General features: G+C 35.9%; 1 protein-coding gene across 1 annotated transcript in view; it reads right to left on the reverse strand.

Moving 5' to 3' along the window:
• Window positions 1-2,936: 2,936 nt before the first annotated feature.
• The window catches only part of ENTREP2 (endosomal transmembrane epsin interactor 2), a 402,743-nt gene continuing 382,591 nt past the window's right edge, over window positions 2,937-23,088 (reverse strand). The window contains exons 10-11 of the mRNA XM_072402292.1: window positions 15,986-16,311; window positions 2,937-3,805 (exon numbers count right to left, since the gene is read on the reverse strand). Coding sequence (XP_072258393.1) covers window positions 3,620-3,805; window positions 15,986-16,311 — 512 coding nt within the window. The 3' untranslated portion in view covers window positions 2,937-3,619. The remainder of the gene's footprint in view (window positions 3,806-15,985; window positions 16,312-23,088) is intronic.

The following is a 23,088-nucleotide window of genomic DNA, read 5'->3' on the forward strand; positions in this document are numbered from 1 at the left end:
TGCTCTAAAAATGTAAAATCGTGTGTAATGTTAACTAATACACTGACTTGTATTAGAAACACTTTAAGTGCTAATATTAGAACATCCTGTGAGATTTAATAAATAAGATTGTCCTTTATTTCACAGCTAACATTGTAAACTAAGGCTTGAAGAAGCAGATGGCTGACAGAACACATCTAATTGATCAAATGCTTTGCGATCCAAAATGAATGTCATATGAACCAAAGAATTGTGAGGTGCTTAAAGCGTACTTAAACTCAACATTTTTACTTTACATAGAAGGGTAGACAACCGTTCTATATAAAGTAAAAACATGCTTTAAAAAAAAAAAAGTGCAGCACCCCTCTTTAAGTCTTGATAGCAGCAGCGATCAAAACCTAATGGGAGCACAGAGCCTCCCAGGATACCTATGTCATACATCCTGGGAGGCTCTGGCTGCCCAAGATCAGAGCATGCGTAGAAGGGGCATCTTTTCCTCCATGGTGAAAGAAATGCTGATCTCATGCATTCGCAGTGCCCCCTTCAAAGTGGCTATGTCACCCGATCTCACACATGTGCAGTGCGAGATCAGGTGACAGAGCAAGACGACCAGAAGAGAAGTTAGAAGATGGCAGCGCCCAGTGCTTCCTCTGAGGAACCCCAGAACAGCGCAGGACCTGATCACAAGAAGGATCAGCGCCATTGAGGGATCTGCAGGATTTAAGGTGTGATTTTTTTTGTTTCTAGTTTACTTCCGCTTTAAGTAGAAAGTTGGACAGAAGCATAACTTTCTTTTTACATATCTACCATTCATTGAATTTACACTGGCACTTTCTGATGGCCACCTATCTAGAACTAAGTTGATAAACTATAAAACCGAAGACATATCAAAATTTATTGTTGAGAACATTATTACTTTTATATCACATTCTCTCTGACGATTCTCATGAATATGAATGACTCTGCAGAAGTGGGATAAGTAGCTACAGTAACTGACAATAAAAGTGTCTGATTGCTTTAGAAATAAAACAGGAGCGCATCTCTGTGCAGATTGTAAACCTTTTTCTTCCAGATGGAACAGAGAACAAATCTGATCACATGGTATAGGTTTGATTGTTTGTCATGTGTGTACATGTTTCATTCGGTCGACATACAGATCTTGTTTATATTGTATATTCTCAAGATCTAACAGTTGAAATTTGGCTTCCAGAACAATGTTTAGAAGGGAGTGATTCTGTAAGCAGATAGATTTGTGTTATTTGTATCTTTTTATTACTTTCTGCACAGGTCCTGTTGGCAAAAGCAGGAGAGAAAGAAAACCGTTAAGCTTGCTTTCTTGTTTTGTTCAGTCAATGACAATTCATGATCATTAACAGTATTAGACGGTGTGCAACGTGACTCTGTATTTCATTAAAAAAATAAATGTCGATCGGTGTTCTGAATTTTGGCTTAGACCTTGAATAGTTCACACTGTGACATAAAAAGCCTTACAATACAGTAACACAAACCTACTGTATTTCCAGGAAGTTGCATGCAGCCACCAATGTAGGAAAGGAGTCATCAATTACTGTTAATAAATTTAATACAAATAAAGATCTGTTGCTTTTTTATTTAATTTGCTGATCACTGCAGTTTATTGTCATCAGGAGAACAAAGCAGGCATATATGAGGAAACTGTCACTTAGTTAAATAACATCTTACCTTAGCAGCTCTTTTTGTGGATCCCAATCCCTAGTTAGTGTTTGATGTTGGTAAGTATGTAATTTGATGTTGGTAAGTATGTAATTAAGCACTTCCAGAAGGCTCTTGTTAATTAAAGTTAAGATTGCACCCAAATAGAATGTCTTCTTAATCAATACTGGCCCCTTCTTTATGTATTATTGTCACGTTACATGAATGGGAAAAACTAGAGAAATGCTAGAAAATATGTGTACCTGCCAACTGGCTTCCACCAATGACATATAGTAAACGTGATGTCACGTGATGATCCCTACAGCAGGATTTTGAGTACACCAAAGACCCCCAATCTAATGGGAATATGCTTCTGCGCTGTACTGGAGCTTCTTCTATGATTTGGGATATCTAGCCTTGCCATTTTGTTTGCCAAAAGGATCATGACATTTTTTTATGCAGAAGTGGGGTTACAGTTAATGATATTTTCTAACATTCCCCTTTTTTATTCTTCCACAGCTCTAAAGCAGAAGTTATACATGGGGGTGGGTCTATTTTTTTAATTTGGGTGCAAAGTCTGCTTTTTTTTTTTTTTGATCCATTCAGGAAGACATCATGAATATACAACTGCAAAATTACCTGCAAAGGTATACAAATGTTATTGGAAAAAAAAACTGCAAAGTGCAGTAACCCAAAGCAGCCAGTTAAATAACAGTTTACTGTAGTAATATAAGGTAAATATTTCTTGTTACTGCACTTTGGAATTGTCATTGCATTATGGGCAGACGGACAAAATGCATCAATGGTATTGGACTGTGTTGCGTATGTGATGCAGCATGGGGCCAGTACTAACCAGATATGCTGTGACAGTGAACCCGAGTAGTGATACTGTACTATATCAGTGAGTGTGGGACCCACCATCAGTTACACTTGCTGAGTATTATAGGCCTTTAGAAACCAATATTTACTATTCTGACAAATCAATGCAACTCAATGGCATACTTTGATGGTTCCATTTTTCCTGCAGTCCTTCCCTTAGTTTATAAACCTCTGTTTCCACTTTAAATTTAGTATTAAAATGTTTTATTATAAAAAATAAACTGCTTTGTTTTATTCATGACCCTAACACCAACTTTATTTGGGATAATTAGCTCTGAACTGTTGAAGCCCTAGACTCAACTTGATGGCGTGACCAGCAATGAAAATCTTCATATTTCACTGATCACTAGTTTCCGTTAGGCATACATCACAGTATACATTTTGTGTGCAGTTCCTTTTTGCATCAACAATGCTCAAGGGTAAATAAAGCTATGCTGTTCCCTAATATGTCAATTTTGTCTGCCTTGAGGCAAGCATAATATTGTGTGTTTTTTGTACAAAGAAATGTCCCTCAATGACCACTTGACCTTCAAATGTGAATAACGAAAAAAAAGCAAAGAGAATAAATAGCTTGTTTTTTATTAAAACATTTTGTGAAAACACTTTGAGGTACATAAAGTAATAAATACAACGCTGAGGTTGTACAACACCTTTTTTCTTTTGAAGATCTTTTTTTTTATTTCTGAAAATTAAGCTACCTTTCATTGTTGGAACAAATAAGATACAATTTGATAATGGTATCTGCAAGCTTGCAGCATCACAAAATGGTCCTCTTTGTTTGAGAGGTGATCATTGTTGAGAATATGGTGTACATTAAATGAAGCTACATGGCAGCAATATCCAAAATCTATTTTCAAAAAAAAAATAGAACAAACCCCAGTCATCTATTCCAAAAAAGGCTTTTTGTGTGTGGAAATAAAGCTTGCATTGTTGTTGCAGAAACTTATTACATTCAGGGACCTCCCCAAGTTTGGAGTCTTTTGTCCCATGCATGATCAAGTCCAGACAGGAAATGCCATGTTGTAGTTGGTTTGGATTATAGAGCTGGATTGAAAAGTAACAGTTTTACATGCAATCTGTTAGCTGTTAATCAAAGAATGGTTTCTCTGCAAACTCCAATAAGACTATGTGGTCGGCCCTGATCCATATCACGTGCTAGATGAATCCTGTGTAGAAATGCTACTGGAGAACTAAGAGCTCCACAGCTCCGAAGATGAAGGTCTTCTTGTAGTCGTTTTCTTGACATGCTGATATTCTGCTGTGAGCTGGTGATCACCTGTCAAAATCAAAGTTTAGACATTAGCCTCAATTTAGCTGTGACATTGTACATTTGCAGGAAATGCATTTGTTGATTAGTGGTTGGCTAGAACTAGAACTCCAACATGCATCCGCAAGTGGGCCGGTATAATACAGATATCAGCAACCTTTGTGTTTAAACACATCTTCCAGACAGCATAACCCCAATCTCCAGCTCCAGCATAGTTTTAGCAAGAAGTAAGATCAAAACACTCCTTTTGCCTGCTGAGTGGGCAGTAAATGGCCATTACATTTTCTCTCCTTCTTCCTTACTCCTTCCTTCTCCCAGTATCACTATGCAAGACATTATTCATAGCTGATACCAAGAAAGCCATATAAAGTTTTGGGTAGGTAAATAATTTGATTTAGTGATTTTGTTTATGGATGCATTGCTACTTTATTTGATATTTTTGTGATGCAGCATGGGGCCAGTACTAACCAGATATGCTGTGACAGTGAACCCGAGTAGTGATACTGTACTATATCAGTGAGTGTGGGACCCACCACACTCTAGGCCCACCAGGCCTTTAGAAACCAATATTTACTATTCTGACAAATCAATGCAACTCAATGGCACACTTTGATGGTTCCATTTTTCCTGCAGTCCTTCCCTTAGTTTATAAACCTCAGTTTCCACTTTAAATTTAGTATTAAAATGTTTTATTATAAAAAATAAACTACTTTGTTTTATTCATGACCCTAACACCAACTTTATTTGGGATAATTGGCTCTGAACTGTTGAAGCCCTAGAATCAACTTGATGGCGTGACCAGCAATGAAAATCTTCATATTTCACTGATCACTAGTTTCCGTTAGGCGTACATCACAGTATACATTTTGTGTGCAGTTCCTTTTTGCATCAACAATGCTCAAGGGTAAATAAAGCTATGCTGTTCCCTATTATGTCAATTTTGTCTGCCTTGAGGTAAGCATAATATTGTGTGTTTTTTGTACAAAGAAATGTCCCCCAATGACCACTTGACCTTCAAATGTTTTTTATTAAAACTTCAGCTTGTTTTTTATTAAAACATTTTGTGAAAACACTTTGAGGTACATAAAGTAATACAACGCTGAGGTTGTACAACACCTTTTTTCTTTTAAAGATCTTTTTTATTATTTCTGAAAATTAAGCTACCTTTCATTGGTGGAACAAATAAGATACAATTTGATAATGGTATCTGCAAGCTTGCAGCATCACAAAATGGTCCTCTTTGTTTGAGAGGTGATCATTGTTGAGAATTTTTTTTCAAAGCTCAACTAAACCCAAAACTGAACAAGGCACATTCTAATAGTAGTTATGTTTATAGGTGAATACACACCGTGTATAGAAGCAAAGTGGGGATAGAACATCTGTTTAATGAGCCTAATCTCTGGATTCAGCTGGTAGGTCAATTAGGTGTGACCATGTGATAGTTAAAGTAGAAAAAACAATACATGAGGAAGTGAGACTTCAGTTCAGTTCAGTTTGGCTTTGGTTGGTCTTGAGCAAAGTTGTTGGGAGTGTTAGAGCACTGTGGCAGGGGTATAACTAGAAACTAGTACCCCCCAGAAAAAAATGACTCCCAATATGTGTCACAGACAGCAGTAACTACCAGTGTGTGCCATGGCTAGTAATAATGCCCAGTAATTGTCAGGAGAGGGTAGAGGAGGTGTAAAAATTACACCAGTATGATAAAAGTAAATTAAATACACAGTTCCTCTATCCAATGTTTTTCAGAAATACAGCAAGTGCAGGAGAAATAAAACCATGTTGTCAAGAACAGCACAGCAATTTGAGAATGAATTATACCTAACCCGGGTATTTTTTTTTATACACACTGGGCCTGATTTAGCTCTCTAAGGCTGGAGAGGATATACTTTCATCAGTGAAGCTTGGTGATTCAGCAAACCTGGAATGGATTGGGTCCAGGAAAGTGTATGCTCTCCAGCTTTGGAGAGCTTTCTTAAATCATGTCCAGAGATTCGATATAAATTCACCGTGTCTGGTACATAATTTATGCAACAATAGAGTATATCAAAAGGATTGTTTAGCTCTCTGCATATTGTAATAATGTTTCATGGTAAAGTACCATGCAGACTTCCTTGCTACTCAATACTTTTTTGTTATTAAACTTGATTCATCCATATACACATCCTTTTGATACACTCCAACAGGTAATTGCATGTGTTAGAAAGAAGAATTGCATGTGTAAATATATATACTTTTTGCTATTGAACATTTTTTGCTATTTATTTTGATTAATTCACATACGTATCCTTTTGATATACTCTAATAGGTAACTACCTATATTAGATATAATATTTGCATGTGTAAATGTAAATATGTATGTGAACATATATAATATATATATTTATATGTATGCAGATATAGACACAACATGACATTTTCCTGTTTTAGTCGATTTCGAACCTTCTGTGCATTATATAACTACAAATCAGGTATATATTGTATATTTAACTACAAATAATGTATATGTACTGGTAATGTATCACAGCTACCTTTTAGACCAGAAAAGTCTACACTATATACTCCTGACGAAGTCCACAGTGGCGAAACGCATTGGAATAAAAAGAGTCAACGGTACAATACTAAAACACTAGCGGATTTATGTATAGTGTGTTAATCCCAGCCCATGCTGTTTAATGGGCAGGGAAAAATATTCTATTGTTGCATAAATTATGTATGAACTTTATGAACAATACATAACTATCTTTTGAAACCAAGGCCAAAACCCCGTCTTTTCTTTCCTCTTCGTTTGACTCATTGATACTTTAGGGGTGGCCACTTATATGCTTGCTTACGTAGATAGAAGCTGAGGGAATCTTTTTATTTTTCATTTAAAAGGAATAAAAGTGTTATTTTCTTAAAGCATTTTCTTTTTATGCAAACTAAACTAAATAATAAACAGAACAATGTGATCAAATACTAAAAGAAAAACAACAAAATTGGCCAGAGGCAGAAGGAAAGGGCAGGTCAATAAAAGGTAAAATAAAAATTCATTTTGTTAAAAAAATCTTTACTTGTTTCATTTAGTGTTGGCATACACAGTATATAAATAAAATAGTAAATACAATGAAACAAAACATTGTTACACTGTATTTATTAAATGAGCATTTGCAAAACAATTCCTAGCTGGTATTTTGATGACTGGCAATTACCACTAATATCTACGAGTTTGGGAAAAGGGAAGTAGGTGTAATTTCATCCAATTTTTTTAATCTATGTTTTCTTGTTTATATATTGATTATTTAATGCTTGAAATGTTCATTTGGATTGTTAGACTGCCATGACATGTGTAAATTTAAAATAGGCATTTAAATCCTCACCTCACTGACAAATAAATTTACTCTGCTATCTCCATATTTATTAATCAAAACTGAAGTGATAATAGTTGTCACTTCATTAGGATCTTTTCCTAGTTGAGCAAAACCATTTGCACCTAAAAATAAACACAAATTATGCAAATGTAATTAAAATGTTCTAGTGGTAAAAAAAAAATAGCGTCAGATGAGGAGATGGAGGGAAAAGAATTGAAGTATGGCATTTTCAATGAAGAAGGTTTGGGTGATATTAGGTGTAAGTCATACCCCATTTCATGTCAAAATTTTGTTTGAGGGCCAGTTTGTGTGTTGAATTACCATGAGCATCTGATAACTATTGAGGGAAAGCTTTCTGCACCTACAGCTCTGAGTATCTGCTTTGAACTTTTTCAAACCTCTATACACATTATAAGATCAGGGCTAGATATAATCCACCGCCCCTTTTTTAATGGCCTTTTCACACCATAATGCAGTTTTTCTCAAAATGTTTTGATGTATTAAGGTGCTACCAATTAAAAATAAACGGGCCATCATAGGACCTTAATGAATGAAAAAGAAGTCCTGCCTTTAAACGTATCGTAATGCAATGCACAACTGTATCACTTGATGTAAGTGCACCAAAATCAGAAATTTGTCTCCTAGTTGCGTCCTAGCTTTTAGCAGCAAGAACAGTACAACACTGGATAAAACACCATCTGGGAGGTCAGGATGACCCAGGAATTCCAATGTTCAATTCTCTGACAGTAAAAGGATTTCAAGTTGTTAGCAGTCAAGCACCCAACTATATTTTTTTCTGCCAACAGTATTTCCAAGAATAAAACTGGTATAAGAATGTACACATACATCCATTGTGAACGCTGGGGTTTTGAGGTTTGAGAGTTCCCCTGAGGACAGCAAAACCTAGAATTTTATTACGGATGGACTCTTGTCATTTTCTGTTATCTTCCTTAAAATATTTTGGGGAGATTTACAAGTAGACATTTATATCTCTGTTTCCTTGCACAAGATCATTACTAAGGATGTCACTCTCCTGTAGCTGGACTTGACACGTATTTGTTTATTCAGGATTATGGTGAATCTATTACAGAAGTGTGACACTGTCATTTGGCTATGTAATAGGTGGAATTAGCTTTTAATTTTTTTGGTTAGATACACTTAATATGTGAATTAAACAAAAAAACAAGCTGTGTATTTTTTGTGCTTTTTGATTATGTGTATATATAGGTTTATTACTTGTTTCAAACAAGTTTATTGGGTAATAATAGGCAGGATTAAAAGAAGAACAAATAGGGACAGGGAAATATCAGAGATGAATTTTCCACTTTCAAAATTTGAAGAAAAAGGGTTATTATATAAGAAATTAAGATATTATACAAAAACCAAATAGGTGGTACATTGGAAATTGAAAACATGTATATAGCGGACAGCCAATCCCCAAACTCTCATACAGTTGAGTAAAGGTACATGTAGTGTAGAATCTAATATTATTATGATATAACCTATAGGGGACATTGCTGATGGAGTGTAGGTAGTATAGGGAAGTGGGCAAGGGTGGGTTGGAATGGGTTAGTAGGTTGGTAAAAGAGGGTCAGGAAGGAATTCCAGTGATAAGGAATTTAAAGGGATAGTAGGGCAACAATGATATAAAGAATACAAATCAAGGTCCAGGGTTGGGACTGGCAGGTATTGATTCATGGTGACCAAATTGAGGTAAATTTATCCATAGTATCTTCTTGTTGTGCTGTGTATTTTTTTGTGTGAGAATTCAAGAAACACGTTTTATAACTTCCCCAAAAGTTCAAGTAAGGAGCCTTTCAAGCCATTCGCAATGGTTTGCGGAAATTGATTGCGGGAAAGATAGCTAGGTTTATAGGGTAGGAGGGCATGCAGTGGCTACTTGGGTATCTGTTTCTGAAACAGCTTAGACAGAAGTCGGAAGACCTGAAATCCAAAACGGGATGCCACAAGACATCTCCGCCACATATGCAATTATGATCTCGATTTCAAGCATCATAGGCCTATTATTTATAAATACTTACTGTTAAAGGTTCCAGCCCAAATAAAAATGACTATAGTTATGATTCCAGGCATGACAAGAATAGCAATTTATTGTGCTGAACAAAATACAGGCTGCTAGTTCTAAAAGGTCCGATAATGCAAGTCCAATGATGGGATAAAGCTGATCATAGTCTGTGTCCATTTTTCTTGATGTATTTTTCAACAATTTTTTCAATTGACTCAAAATGATCCCTCTGATCATCTACAAGTATTTGATGTACCACTCACTTGTTGATATCGATGGTTATTATTTCTATGCAATGATTGACCAATTATCAATAACAAAGAACACCTTGTCCAATAAATTTTTGATGTACATTTTGCCTAAATGTCGATCATAAATGAAACTGCTATGATCAAATTCACAATTTGCTGATCGGTTATTTGAAATAAAATATCGCCTAGGGCTCTATTTATAAAACAGGTGATCTGACTTTCCCACATACATTTTCTGGTGGGAATCAATTACTGCAAGATTCCCACAAGAGAATGTTTGAGGGAATGTCTGATTCTCTGCTTTAAAAATACTGTAAAGCCAATGGTGTATGGCTTGTTTAGGAATAAGCACAGATTACCATATTGTTGTAAGTATTGCTGAGATTTTTACTTTATGAATATATAATGCTAATGCTAAAACAAGAACTGCTGGATAATTTGCATAGTCTTGAATTATAATAAGACATCTATAAGTTATTGTTAAAATAACATCTGGCTGCAGAACAATCAGATGCTTTGGAATCTACATTTTGTTTCACTTGCTTTCTACCAATGTAACAGCTCATGAATTTAACTGCTTTGCTTTTTCTATGCACATACTGTAATGGTTATATTTTATAATGTTCAACCATTTCTGATTTGTTAAAAAGTGATTGGCATGAAACAGATTTGTATCACATTTCACAAAATGTTCTGGATTTAGTGCTTGGCATTTTGGGATGTGACTGTTCTGCATATCAGTCAGTAAACAGGCAAGCAATAGAAAAGTTACTGCAGGTTTTATTTTTCTATAGGTGTTTATCTAGCATAGAAAAACTTATTAAAATGTAGCCACTAGATACTTTCCTGTCCTGTAGGCAGTGGGTCTGTTTGCTTGTTACTGGAGGTAAGCTTAGTGGGAAATTCAGATTTGGAATTTGTATTATTTTTATGAGCCATAATATACTTGTCATTGACAAGTATAGTATAGTATATAGTAGCTATAGGTATAGTAGCTCTTGGCAAATCCAGCCACCATGACGGCTGTCTTTGTTCAGTGACCAGATTGGCTGAGCCCTACTATGCCTGTCATTGATAAGTATACATTGAATCGGAATTTGGATTGCTCAAATTCCAAGTTATGATCTGTGTTGAAATAGCTCTGATCTGAGTCAGAATCAACTTCAGTAGGATCTATCCAACCACCACTACTACTAAAGATCAAGGGGCCACTCCTATCTGGTCCAATACCAATACTAATGCCCATGGCCTGTAGAACTACAGTGTGAATGTGTTAGGACTATTCAAAAATGTCTATTCTTTTATTGGACCTGAACTTAAAAATTGATGTTTTGGTAGGTTATATGGAACATATATCAATGAAAATTGTGTCTAATAAAGTCAGCATCCTTATGTGCACGCTTGTTCTAGGTAAAGGGCAGCAAACAACATTTAAATAATTCCATGTATATCTCAGGACAGATTTATTTTATCATAGATCATAGAAGCCTTCTTAACTAGCAAACAGGGAGAGAGTGAATCATTCAGTATTATATGTCAATGTCAGCTTGTGCTACTGAGCTTTGTATTATCATGATTTATTTTAATTTACATCTACCACACAAACTATTTTGTAGAAATAATATGTTGTGAATAGTCTTGTTTTTTTTAATGAAAAAGAAATCTATTTTTCTAGAAATGGCATTCAAGTTTCCAGAGTGATTGTATTTTTCTGCTGCTACGGTTAGCACACACTAACACACTAGTTAAATTGTAGGCAGCCGAATGCGTGTAATATTGGATCCCAGCTGTGGTATCTTCAGTTTAGACCAGAGGTGTGGTCTTAAAAAAAGGGGGGGCATGGTTAACGTGCCCTGGCCACTACACCCACTGAAAGGAGAACAAACGTCCCCCAGAGTGCCATCATGATACCAGAACCCGCCCACTCTACCATGAAAAACTAGTAAAGAGTTCCTGGTCTCTTTAATCTCCATCTCAAAAGCAATTTGTCTAACAGTGCAGAATACCAATAGTTTTTTATAGCAGTTATGTAAATATTCCCACACTTTATAAATATATTCACTTTTTTAAATGTATTTTTCAAATGCTACAATTATAAATACCTGCACAATCGGAGCTCTTCTCTACCCCCTACAAGTCACATGGTCTGTTATAAAGAAATGGCTATAGCCAGATTTTTTTCAAAATAAGGCTGCCTCTAATTCCTATATATTATGCCCTGAAACTGATTTTTGACAGACTTGGGTTAGGCGGATGAAAATGCATTTAAAAGGATTTGCATTTAGAGCAAATATGGCCATTTCAGACACTACCTAAATGGAGACACAAATGAAGCTGTAATTAAAAAATGTAAAACTAATGAATGAAAATAGGTAGTCAAATGCAATATCATTTCTTTCGCATATAAAAAGCAATTTTTGAGAGATGCTCTTAATGTTACCTGGACCACACAACATACCCATAACAAGTGTACAACAGCTCTGACTTAAAGTGGAACTTAGGTCAAAATAAAAAAAAACGCACTTACCTTTAATCCTGCAGATCCGTTGATCCATCATGAGGTTTCTTCGATTGGGTACCATGTCGTCACGGTATCCTTCTTCAGTGCCGCCATCTTCTTCACTCTTCTTCCAAGTTCTTCTTAGTATGTCAACCGATCTTGCACTGTGCAGGTGCAAGATCAGGTGACATAGAGGGGCAAAAAAGATGCATGTGCAGTGAGATCGGCACTTTTCTTTCTCCCATTAAAGAGGGCTCCTTCTGCCTGAGATTGGGCATGCACAGAAATAGCAGCCAAGAGCCTCCCGGGATGTATGAAGTAGGTATACTGAGATGTTTTTTGTTCCTATTCTGTCTTGATCATCACAGCGATCAAGACAGAAAGAATAGGTGCTACACACTTTTTTTTAATAAAAAATATGTCAGTGTCCTAAAAACGCTGTTTCCACTTGTTTATTGGTATTTATGTTCTGTTTCTTGCTTTGCTGTGTACAATGGTTGTACATTACTGGACCACCCAGCTCATTGGAAACAATACTCTCCTTATGTGACTTATATCTCAATGTTTGTTAAGACAGAGACAATAAAGTAACTGCACTAAACTCTAAAGAGCTTGCTTTAGTCCAGTGTGTCTCATCCAGCGTTCTGTGATACCCTAGGGTTCCTCCAGGGGTTGCTAGGGGTTCCTTGAGCAATGAGCAGTTTGTGCCCCTCAGGTCTGACACCAATACGTTTTTTGGCTATCTGTAAGGGTGGCACCCTTACCACTGGCCTGCAATATAAGAGACATTCTTCCCAATGACCACCAAAGTGATGTACTGTGCATTGTGCATATAGTAAACAGAACAGAGGTTCTGTGAAGATGTTAAAAAGTTTGAGAAACACTGATTAAGTGGCTATTCTATCAACCTCTGTTTTCTTGCAATGACAAAAGTATGAAAAAGAAGGGTGGTAAAAATGAGAACATGACTCAAAAATGACTTTATGGTAAACACTGTAATAATAATTTAATCTTTGTTTTCTGAAAATATACTATATTGCCCCTTTACAAATATATGAATAGCCAAAGTTTTGGCTTAGACTTGAGTCCTGGCACAGCTCTTGAAAATCTAATGTTGCAGGGCATACAGTTTTGCAAACAATGAAGGTGATTTGTGCAGTGTTTCCTAAAACATGGATTGTATGCTGACTAAAAATGAGCATCTATGAATTTCATGTTGAAAAATATCTACAGACACTCATAGATCTTTCCCGTTTCTGCATAGAAAACAACTACTTCATCACACCTGTGCCCCATCTAATAGCTCAGAATATCAGAGAGAAAAGTTATGCATTCCCTGAGGCTCCAGTGATCTTAACAAGTTGGATGGATTTGGACAATAAGTTCATCAAAGTGCTGTGTATAGCTAGAAGCAATAAACTTCAAAAATAATGATTGGTTCTGTATGGGGTAAACATGTTACACTAGACATATCAATATAATCAGCTCATTATAGTCTGAACGTATACAAGATAATATATTTTTTTCAGGTGCCTTGCAGCAGACAAATGACACATGGAACACCATCTGTTCTGGTTTCAAAACGTATCTGATAATATTTTCTCTGTGTATGAAGATAAAATGACTGCTACATCTGGTTAATATCTGAATAGATAAAGAAAATGTCATTACACAGCTATGTCCCTGTCTACTATCCCTTGCATAGTCTACATGTTTGGTAGGAATTGTAAAAATCAGGTTTCTTGCAATATCTAATATTGATCTATTTTCCTTATTGGTATTATTAAATAGATAGAACAGCTATTTTGTAAAGGAAGCTTTAAAAAAACAACCAGAACCATTGAAGGTTTAGTCACGATATATAAAAATGTACAAATATAAATATATTTTGTTAATTAGCTGTGTGTGGCCTTTCAATAATAAAGCCAGAGGACCAATTGGTAGATTGGTGAAACTTGTTTTGCTGGTAGAACATTAACAGCAGTACTATGTTGGCCATTTACCTGGAGATGAAGCCACTGGGGATATCTATTCTTCTGGTTCCTGCAGCTTGGGCAATAATGTAAAAACCGCTGGCTTTAGGAATGCCACCCATGATGTTGTATGTAAGCCAATAAAAAAATGTTCTTTATACGTGTATAGGTGCACACATGCAGCCCTCTAGCAAACATGACTTTAATCAAGTCCAAGGATATTGGACAGTATATTAGTACTATTGGGCAAGAAAGCACATGCACCTGCTTTTTCACAACTTAGAATATTCTTCATGCATATAGGTAAACTTATGCATTCTTTTGGTAGCTCTTCACAGGTAATAAATAGCAGATGAAAAATACATTATAGAAGGGTATATTATTTACATCACCTTATCTAAACAGTGGTCATCCATTTAGCTTACCTGGTCTATAATGTTGGCACTAAAGATGGCTTCTTCCATGTGCCTTTCGTCTGACTTGATGACAGATTTAATACTGTTTACAACATGCTGCACTTCTGGAGAAAGGTGACAATTTGAATGTTCCAGAAACTTTGCCACTAAAATCTTTGTGTCCTTATAAGTTTTAAGGTCCACCAGGGAATTTGGCCTCTCTTTGGAGAGGTTCTTCAGGGCTTTGGGCTTGATTCGATGACTCCCTTTTCTGGTCTCTTTCTGTTTTCCTAATAAAAAATGGTTTCCTGTTTCTTGGCAGGCAGAAGCAGTCAGATGAGGATAAGAACATGGGGCTGAAAGCAGGAAAAAAGGGAAACAGTTATGAAGAATTCACACAAAGTGAGCTTTGAAAGCAAAGGTCCTACCACAGTTGCAGTTTTACTAAACCCCAGTAGCTATACCTCTGCATCATCATCAAGGAAATTAATATCCATTGGCTTTAGTTTATCCCATCAGTGTGAGATGAGAAATAAAAGAACATGCTAGAATTTTGCTATGGAATATGCTACAATAAATAATAACTTAGACTTAACTAATAGTAACTTGTAAAAAAGTGCATTGTAGTCTGTGCATTCAAAACCACACAGCGGTTCACTATGTGGTGTCATGAAGCCCATAGCTAGTGGATCAGCTTAATTGCCAGGCCAGCATTTAAAAAAGCAATCAGCAATGGAACCCACATATTTCTCTTATAACAGGTTTATTTTAATGTGAATATCATTATTTGCAGTGACAGTGGTAATAAAAATCAATCCATATCCAGGCTATACACATGTACCAATGAACAACTCAGTGGTCACAGATGATTTACAGAGCAATAAGAATAAGTATTTCAAACTGAATGTTCAAACATAATGAGTAAGCACATCTATTTTAGTGGCATTGCAGTTAACATGTAAGCATTTGCTCTATAAATCAATACATAGAAAACTTGTTAGATGTTTTATCACTTTCTTTGTGACTGTAAAACAATCAGCCTTGCAATATCTAATATTGATCTATTTTCCTTATTGGTATTATTAAATAGATAGAACAGCTATTTTGTAAAGGAAGCTTTAAAAAAACAACCAGAACCATTGAAGGTTTAGTCACGATATATAAAAATGTACAAATATAAATATATTTTGTTAATTAGCTGTGTGTGGCCTTTCAATAATAAAGCCAGAGGACCAATTGGTAGATTGGTGAAACTTGTTTTGCTGGTAGAACATTAACAGCAGTACTATGTTGGCCATTTACCTGGAGATGAAGCCACTGGGGATATCTATTCTTCTGGTTCCTGCAGCTTGGGCAATAATGTAAAAACCGCTGGCTTTAGGAATGCCACCCATGATGTTGTATGTAAGCCAATAAAAAAGTGTTCTTTATACGTGTATAGGTGCACACATGCAGCCCTCTAGCAAACATGACTTTAATCAAGTCCAAGGATATTGGACAGTATATTAGTACTATTGGGCAAGAAAGCACATGCACCTGCTTTTTCACAACTTAGAATATTCTTCATGCATATAGGTAAACTTATGCATTCTTTTGGTAGCTCTTCACAGGTAATAAATAGCAGATGAAAAATACATTATAGAAGGGTATATTATTTACATCACCTTATCTAAACAGTGGTCATCCATTTAGCTTACCTGGTCTATAATGTTGGCACTAAAGATGGCTTCTTCCATGTGCCTTTCGTCTGACTTGATGACAGATTTAATACTGTTTACAACATGCTGCACTTCTGGAGAAAGGTGACAATTTGAATGTTCCAGAAACTTTGCCACTAAAATCTTTGTGTCCTTATAAGTTTTAAGGTCCACCAGGGAATTTGGCCTCTCTTTGGAGAGGTTCTTCAGGGCTTTGGGCTTGATTCGATGACTCCCTTTTCTGGTCTCTTTCTGTTTTCCTAATAAAAAATGGTTTCCTGTTTCTTGGCAGGCAGAAGCAGTCAGATGAGGATAAGAACATGGGGCTGAAAGCAGGAAAAAAGGGAAACAGTTATGAAGAATTCACACAAAGTGAGCTTTGAAAGCAAAGGTCCTACCACAGTTGCAGTTTTACTAAACCCCAGTAGCTATACCTCTGCATCATCATCAAGGAAATTAATATCCATTGGCTTTAGTTTATCCCATCAGTGTGAGATGAGAAATAAAAGAACATGCTAGAATTTTGCTATGGAATATGCTACAATAAATAATAACTTAGACTTAACTAATAGTAACTTGTAAAAAAGTGCATTGTAGTCTGTGCATTCAAAACCACACAGCGGTTCACTATGTGGTGTCATGAAGCCCATAGCTAGTGGATCAGCTTAATTGCCAGGCCAGCATTTAAAAAAGCAATCAGCAATGGAACCCACATATTTCTCTTATAACAGGTTTATTTTAATGTGAATATCATTATTTGCAGTGACAGTGGTAATAAAAATCAATCCATATCCAGGCTATACACATGTACCAATGAACAACTCAGTGGTCACAGATGATTTACAGAGCAATAAGAATAAGTATTTCAAACTGAATGTTCAAACATAATGAGTAAGCACATCTATTTTAGTGGCATTGCAGTTAACATGTAAGCATTTGCTCTATAAATCAATACATAGAAAACTTGTTAGATGTTTTATCACTTTCTTTGTGACTGTAAAACAATCAGCCTGTCTAGTCAGGAAATTAAAAAGGCTTGAGTCCGCATAGTGCTCAATAAGGCCTCTTTAGTAGGAGCTGTGATAATATGTAGGGTTCATTACAACCCTAAAATCTATTCTGCAGATGTTAGTAGCAATTAGTCCCTTAAAATGGTCCTACTTTCATCCCCTAACCCTCTGTCTTCTCACCCTAAACCTAACTTTCAGATATCAGTTATTCACTATAAACCTACTATCTTAATCGTGGACACATATTACAAACCTTTACTTACTTAAAAGGGACCCTATCCTCAGGTTTTTTAAAATGCTGAAATGCTTTATCATATAAGACTTCATGTTATTTATTGAAACATCCTTGGAAAGTCTTCCCATGTATTAGGTAAAGCTATCATACCACTGCTGGTGGCCACCACCTTGTATATGACCATCAGCCCCAGCATACAAAGAGCTTACACAACTTGCAATGTATCACATAATGACAGGGTGCTTTTAGGTAATTGTCACGATATCAGGACTGGTTGTGAAGCTCAGTTTTCCCATTTGCACTCTAGTCAGTATTCTCTAGCAATTATCTATAGAATGTTCGACATGCAAGGCTGCTTGCTAACCAAGACGAAGTGGAAGTTAAGGGGAAGGAGCTCTGAAATTACCATAATGTTTCCCATGAAATCCAACACATTCCTCCAGATGTCTGTTGGGCTGCCTATCTGGTTTACATGAGGCTTGTGCAGAGCTAAAAGACAGTCCAACAGCCAACTAAAGGAACAATAATGGCAACACTACTGTTATTTGAAAGCCATTGGCTTAAGGATGCCACTCTAACATAGTAAGTTGTCATTAGAACAGGATATGATTATTAATAATAATAAACAGTAATTTTATAATGCCAACATGTTACCCAGCTCTGGATATTAAATATGGGTAGCAAATGACAGACAGATACAGACAATAACACAGGAGGAGAGGACATTGTCCAGGTTTGGGGATATGTGTAAAGTCTAGGCCTCAATCACAGAGTGCAGCAGCAGAGGCAAAGTCCGAGAGGGAAAGCCAAGTTTCAATTTGAAGCAAGGAAGTTCAGAGATTTAGATAGGAGAAAGATCTGATTGAGGTTAGCTTGTTGCTAAAAGGGAAAATCTTCTATAACTGCATGTATTCCATTTACGGCTGTCTAAGGGGGGATTTCTATAGTCTAATCAAAAAAAGAAAGTAAAACATTTAGTTATAGTTTAGTATTCATATATACTCTTTAGTCGTTAATGTTTTATTAGTTTCCCTAGTATATGCCTCCTAAACATCTAAGTACCATTTGGTGCACCTACATTTAGTGTCAGTGCTCCTTGCTTGTGTATAATAGTTTTCCTAGTAATATGGTAAGTTCTGAACACAACCTACTAATTCCCATTTGCTATATATGATTTCTTTTTATTTTCCAAATCTATAAACTGGTATGGAGATTTTACTGAAAGCAGCAGAAGTACCTTCAGTAGTCATCAGAACCTCTTTCTTGGATACACACAAAACTGAATAAGAATTTGTGATCCAGAATTCAGTGAATTACTGGTATTTCTAGATATCAAGGACAATGGGCCTGATTTATGAAAGATCTCCAAGGCTGGAGTGAATACACTTTCATCAGTGAAGTTGTGTGGTCCAGCAAACCTGGAATGGATCTGGTCCAGGATTCAAAACATTTACTAGAAAATAGCAAATGACTTTAAAGAAATCCATTCCAGGTTTGCTGGATCACTCAGCTTCACTGGTGAAAGTGTATTCTCTCCAGCCTTGGAGATCTTTCATAAATCAGGCCCATTATCTTTTATTATTATATCCTATGCCATTGATTCACTAGCCATATGTTGTTTCCCTCGCTAAAACCTAATCTGATATAAGACAGGTATAGAAAAGACAAAAAGGATGTGCAGCTGGAAGATAAAAGGGTTACAAAGCATTTACTCTATCCTGCAAAATATAGCGTTATTACAATAGACTTTCTTACCGAGCCACAAATAGAAAGTTGTTTTTTGTTCTATTATTTCCTTACAAAATGTAATTTTCTTTGAGGAATCCCTGACTTACCCCTACCAGCTGTGCTCCACAATCTCCAATACCGGGAGGAGCCTTTCCCGCTGTGTTTTTCATTATATTTAAGAACAGAATTTGCCTTGAAAAATGGGTAATTGATTCTCCCTGTAGTAATTAATGTAATAGCTATTGATTTAAAGAGCTCTCCATCCCAAATGCCTTTACAAAAGTGGGAGGAATCGTTGAGACGTTTTCCGTCTCTCTCAATTTAGTTCAGGGCAGGCCTAGGCATTCTGGTGATGTATGTCTTCCATTTGCAACACAACCATCCTTTATGGATGCACGGGCAGAGCAGATCTTAAATCATCTCTGAGATATGGTCGCATTTTAACACAAACAAAGGCAGCCAAAGAGATTTATGACACTAGGTACCAGCAAATATTGACACTCTTCACTATTTATAGCATTAGATATACAGCATAGGCCTAATAAACTGAATCCCCAAAAATCCTATTACCGTTGTTAATATAAAGCAATTGTGGATAACAGGTTCTGCACAAACAGACTGGAAAGGGTGCACTGCATTTTGGTGCTGTAGATATGATATTATAAGGATGAACATATACCAAATGGTGGCAGTTTTAAAACAGCCTTGGCGATATTATAAATGTATTCCAAAATCATTAATTCAGGCTGCATTATCGAGGATTAAATGAACACACCAGCTGTGTTTTGTCAGATCTTCCCCTTTCCTAACCATTGTTCAGTCTATCATCAGCTTGTGATTTTAGCCATCTAATGCATATAATACTGGTGATCAATGTTAGCTCTTGTCACAGTCTGTAGTCTAGGACCTATAATAGTGCTAATTATAGGAGCGCTTCGCAATTTTTTGGAAACGTGCCCATTGATACTGTACTTCGGAGCGTTACTGACAATCCAACAATAATCCATTCATTGTTCACGTCTCCAATGCAAATTACCGTGTATTATCCATGTAGCTACTACACTGCTGTACTGTCAGTGACTACAAAGAAGAGCTTAAAAAAAGTAGTTATATGGACTACAATATCACATGATCATAATCATAGTACTTTAAAAGATTGCTTCTGATTTTTGTGCCTAGAGCTGTTACAGAACAGCTGGGTGATATGTTATGGCTGCCTAAAGAGAACAACATAGACAACAAATGTTTAAAATGAATTAATAATAAAGATCATAACTGCAGGAGAAATTTGAAGTGTTTGTCTAGGCAAAAAAATGCAGTACAACTCTGCAATACATACATATTCCCAGTATCTTATCTTGTTAACTCCTCACATTGCACCTTTCACGGCGGGCCTGTTTATTCTTCTATAACTTTGTTGTGACTAAAGTTACTAAAGAAAATGCATACACTAAAGTTTTGGGACAAATTAGGATTCCTCTTGGCAAAATGAATTTGTTTTCCATGTAAACTTTATTCTAAGACAAAAATGTTCAATATTTAATGTGTTTTTATTGAAAATAAAAAGTATACATTTTGGGCTCTATTTATAAAATAGGAAATCGGACATTTCCTCAGATATTCCCTTGTGGGAATTTTCCAGGTCCTTTTGTTTCAATGACAGTAATTGATTCCTTCCAAGGAATGTTTAAGGGTGATTGTTTGGTTTATAAATAGAGCCATTTAGAATCTCTCATACTAAAAAACAAAACACAAAAAATGATGTTTTTGGTATACTATGGAAAAATAATTTTCAATTTGAAAGACACTTTTTCAGTTTTGTAAAGTGAAAACTTAATGTTAAAAACTATAATTAAATTTTTTTTTAAATTTAGCAGAAAAGGAGGAGTCAGTTATTTGGACTGATTAGGGCTACCTAGGGTTTGTAAATAAATATATATTGTTATATAAAAAAAATTCTTGACTGATGTGTACATATTAAAGGTAGTTACTTAAAGTACTGTGTAACCTAAAAATTGCTATAGATTTTTTTTCATCCTGAACAAGAAATTCTTTGATCCACATCTTATATTAACAAATTGCCATATCCCAATTCAGCAAAACGTAAGCAATACCACTAGGACATTTAGGGTACCACATAATTACATGCCATACACAAATTACTGTACAATATAACAAAACACAAAAACAACCATAAATAAACTATGGGTTTTTTCATCCTGTTTTGCATCTCTCTGCTGCTGTCTAAGTGCCAATAATAGTTGAATGGTATTTTTTCAGGATAGGTGTTTTGATGGTGACAAGAATGGACCATGCTTATGTTACAAGCATCAGCAAGACTAGTTGTAGTCTTATTTGGAAGCGACAACTCAGGGCAAAGCATTAAATTCATCAGGTATAATTTAAATAAAAATTGGGGAGTCCAAAAAAAAAAAATTACTTTTGAATTTACATGAATGTGTTACAGAATATATGAGATTGTAGTGGGAGTTTATTGAGATTTTAGTAAATGTTTTTTTTATCTATACAATATACAAGTGTATTAGAACAGTGTATAGAACTGACTTGTGCACCACAATGGGACACTCACAGACTTTTTTTGGAGGCAACATTTAAAAATGGCTCTTCCACATATACGTGCTGATAAACATTACAGAATATAGGAATTTCAGTTCTTCCGATGACAGTGTTGCCATCATCTACCCAAAGAATGGGGTATATACATGCTGGGGGATATTGAGAATATTAGCAATGTAGTAGATATTTTGGTGGTAGCATAAGATTGCAGAATAGATTCCCTTTTTTTTTTTACTGAGGCCCCAACTGATATTGCAGCTATTAAAAATCCTGTTCCTGTTTTTAAGATATCCATATCTAGGTCTACTTTAATGAAAACAGAATGAATGCATGACTATTTGAACAGATCTTTGCAGACTGCAATTCATACCAGTATGAGATGTTTTTTTTTTCATGTTTTTTTTTTCATTCATCCTTTTAGGACATTGGTAAAAATAAATCTTATTTTGTGTTGATGTGAGATAGCTAAATCCTGTAGATCAGAGATTTCTCTGAAAAAGGAGAGGTAAATGCCTGAGCAGCTTCTCAGAGCATACATCATGCGAGACTCTGCAATGATAAATGTTTCTGTCCTACTCCATTCCTGAGACTCTATTTTAAAGCTCTGAAAATCCAATTGGGTGATCTGTCAAGCTTTTAGTGTGACTGATTGTAGCGAGGAGACAAGCAACAAAGGAATCTCCTGTGCTATAGGGATTCCATGTCCTCACTAATGAAAATCTCCACAGTGGAAGCAAAGTGTCCGCAAGGGCCCTAATCAAATTATTACATAAAAATTGAAGAACAAATGTCAGCAGTAGCCCCATAATCTGCTCCGTGCCCGACTCCACGCTCAGAAAAATTCTTATGTTATTCTAAGTCTAACCATAAAACGGATCAAACTTTAGGAGTATTTTTTTAAAAAAAGAAAAGTGGTAAAATCAGCATATATTTTTTTGTAATTATTAGATCTATTTTTCTTTTGCAGCAGGATTTTAGGTCAATTGTCTACCTTTTACAAGGCCCTATGTAATAAAATTGCAGGGGCGCTGGGAGTTAAAATGCTGTCCATGTAAATGCAGGACACCTAAGTGGCTCCTTGTCTTGCTCCTCTGAAACCTAATGCTGCTTTACAGGAGGCTGACACATGGTCGATATTTACACTAGCTATAAATGTAAAAAAATACTCGGGGTCTATTCATAAAGTAGTAAATATGACATGACTGGGGTAGAGCAGATGAAGCCATTGACTCTCCATTTCCACTCCAATTTATCCCTCCACACTCTCCCCAACCTTAATAATCTTAAAAAACACACCAAACACTTTTTTTTTTGATAAACTGGCCATAGCAGCATTTTTATTAACACAATATTAACCCTTAATTCACATACTCCTTAACCAAGATACTTCCGCTCACCAACCAGGCCCCCAGCCACTACCACACCGCCTCGGGGACAGTTAGCAGTACACACAGCTCTCCTTGGCTCCATCACAACCCAGTGTCATGCAGGGCTCCACTTAACAGGAACTGATGGGTTCCCAGCCCCTTGCTTCCTTGTCTGCATTTTTTTCT

The sequence above is a fragment of the Pyxicephalus adspersus genome, chromosome 2 (assembly GCF_032062135.1).
Source record: "Pyxicephalus adspersus chromosome 2, UCB_Pads_2.0, whole genome shotgun sequence".
NCBI lineage: Eukaryota > Metazoa > Chordata > Amphibia > Anura > Pyxicephalidae > Pyxicephalus > Pyxicephalus adspersus.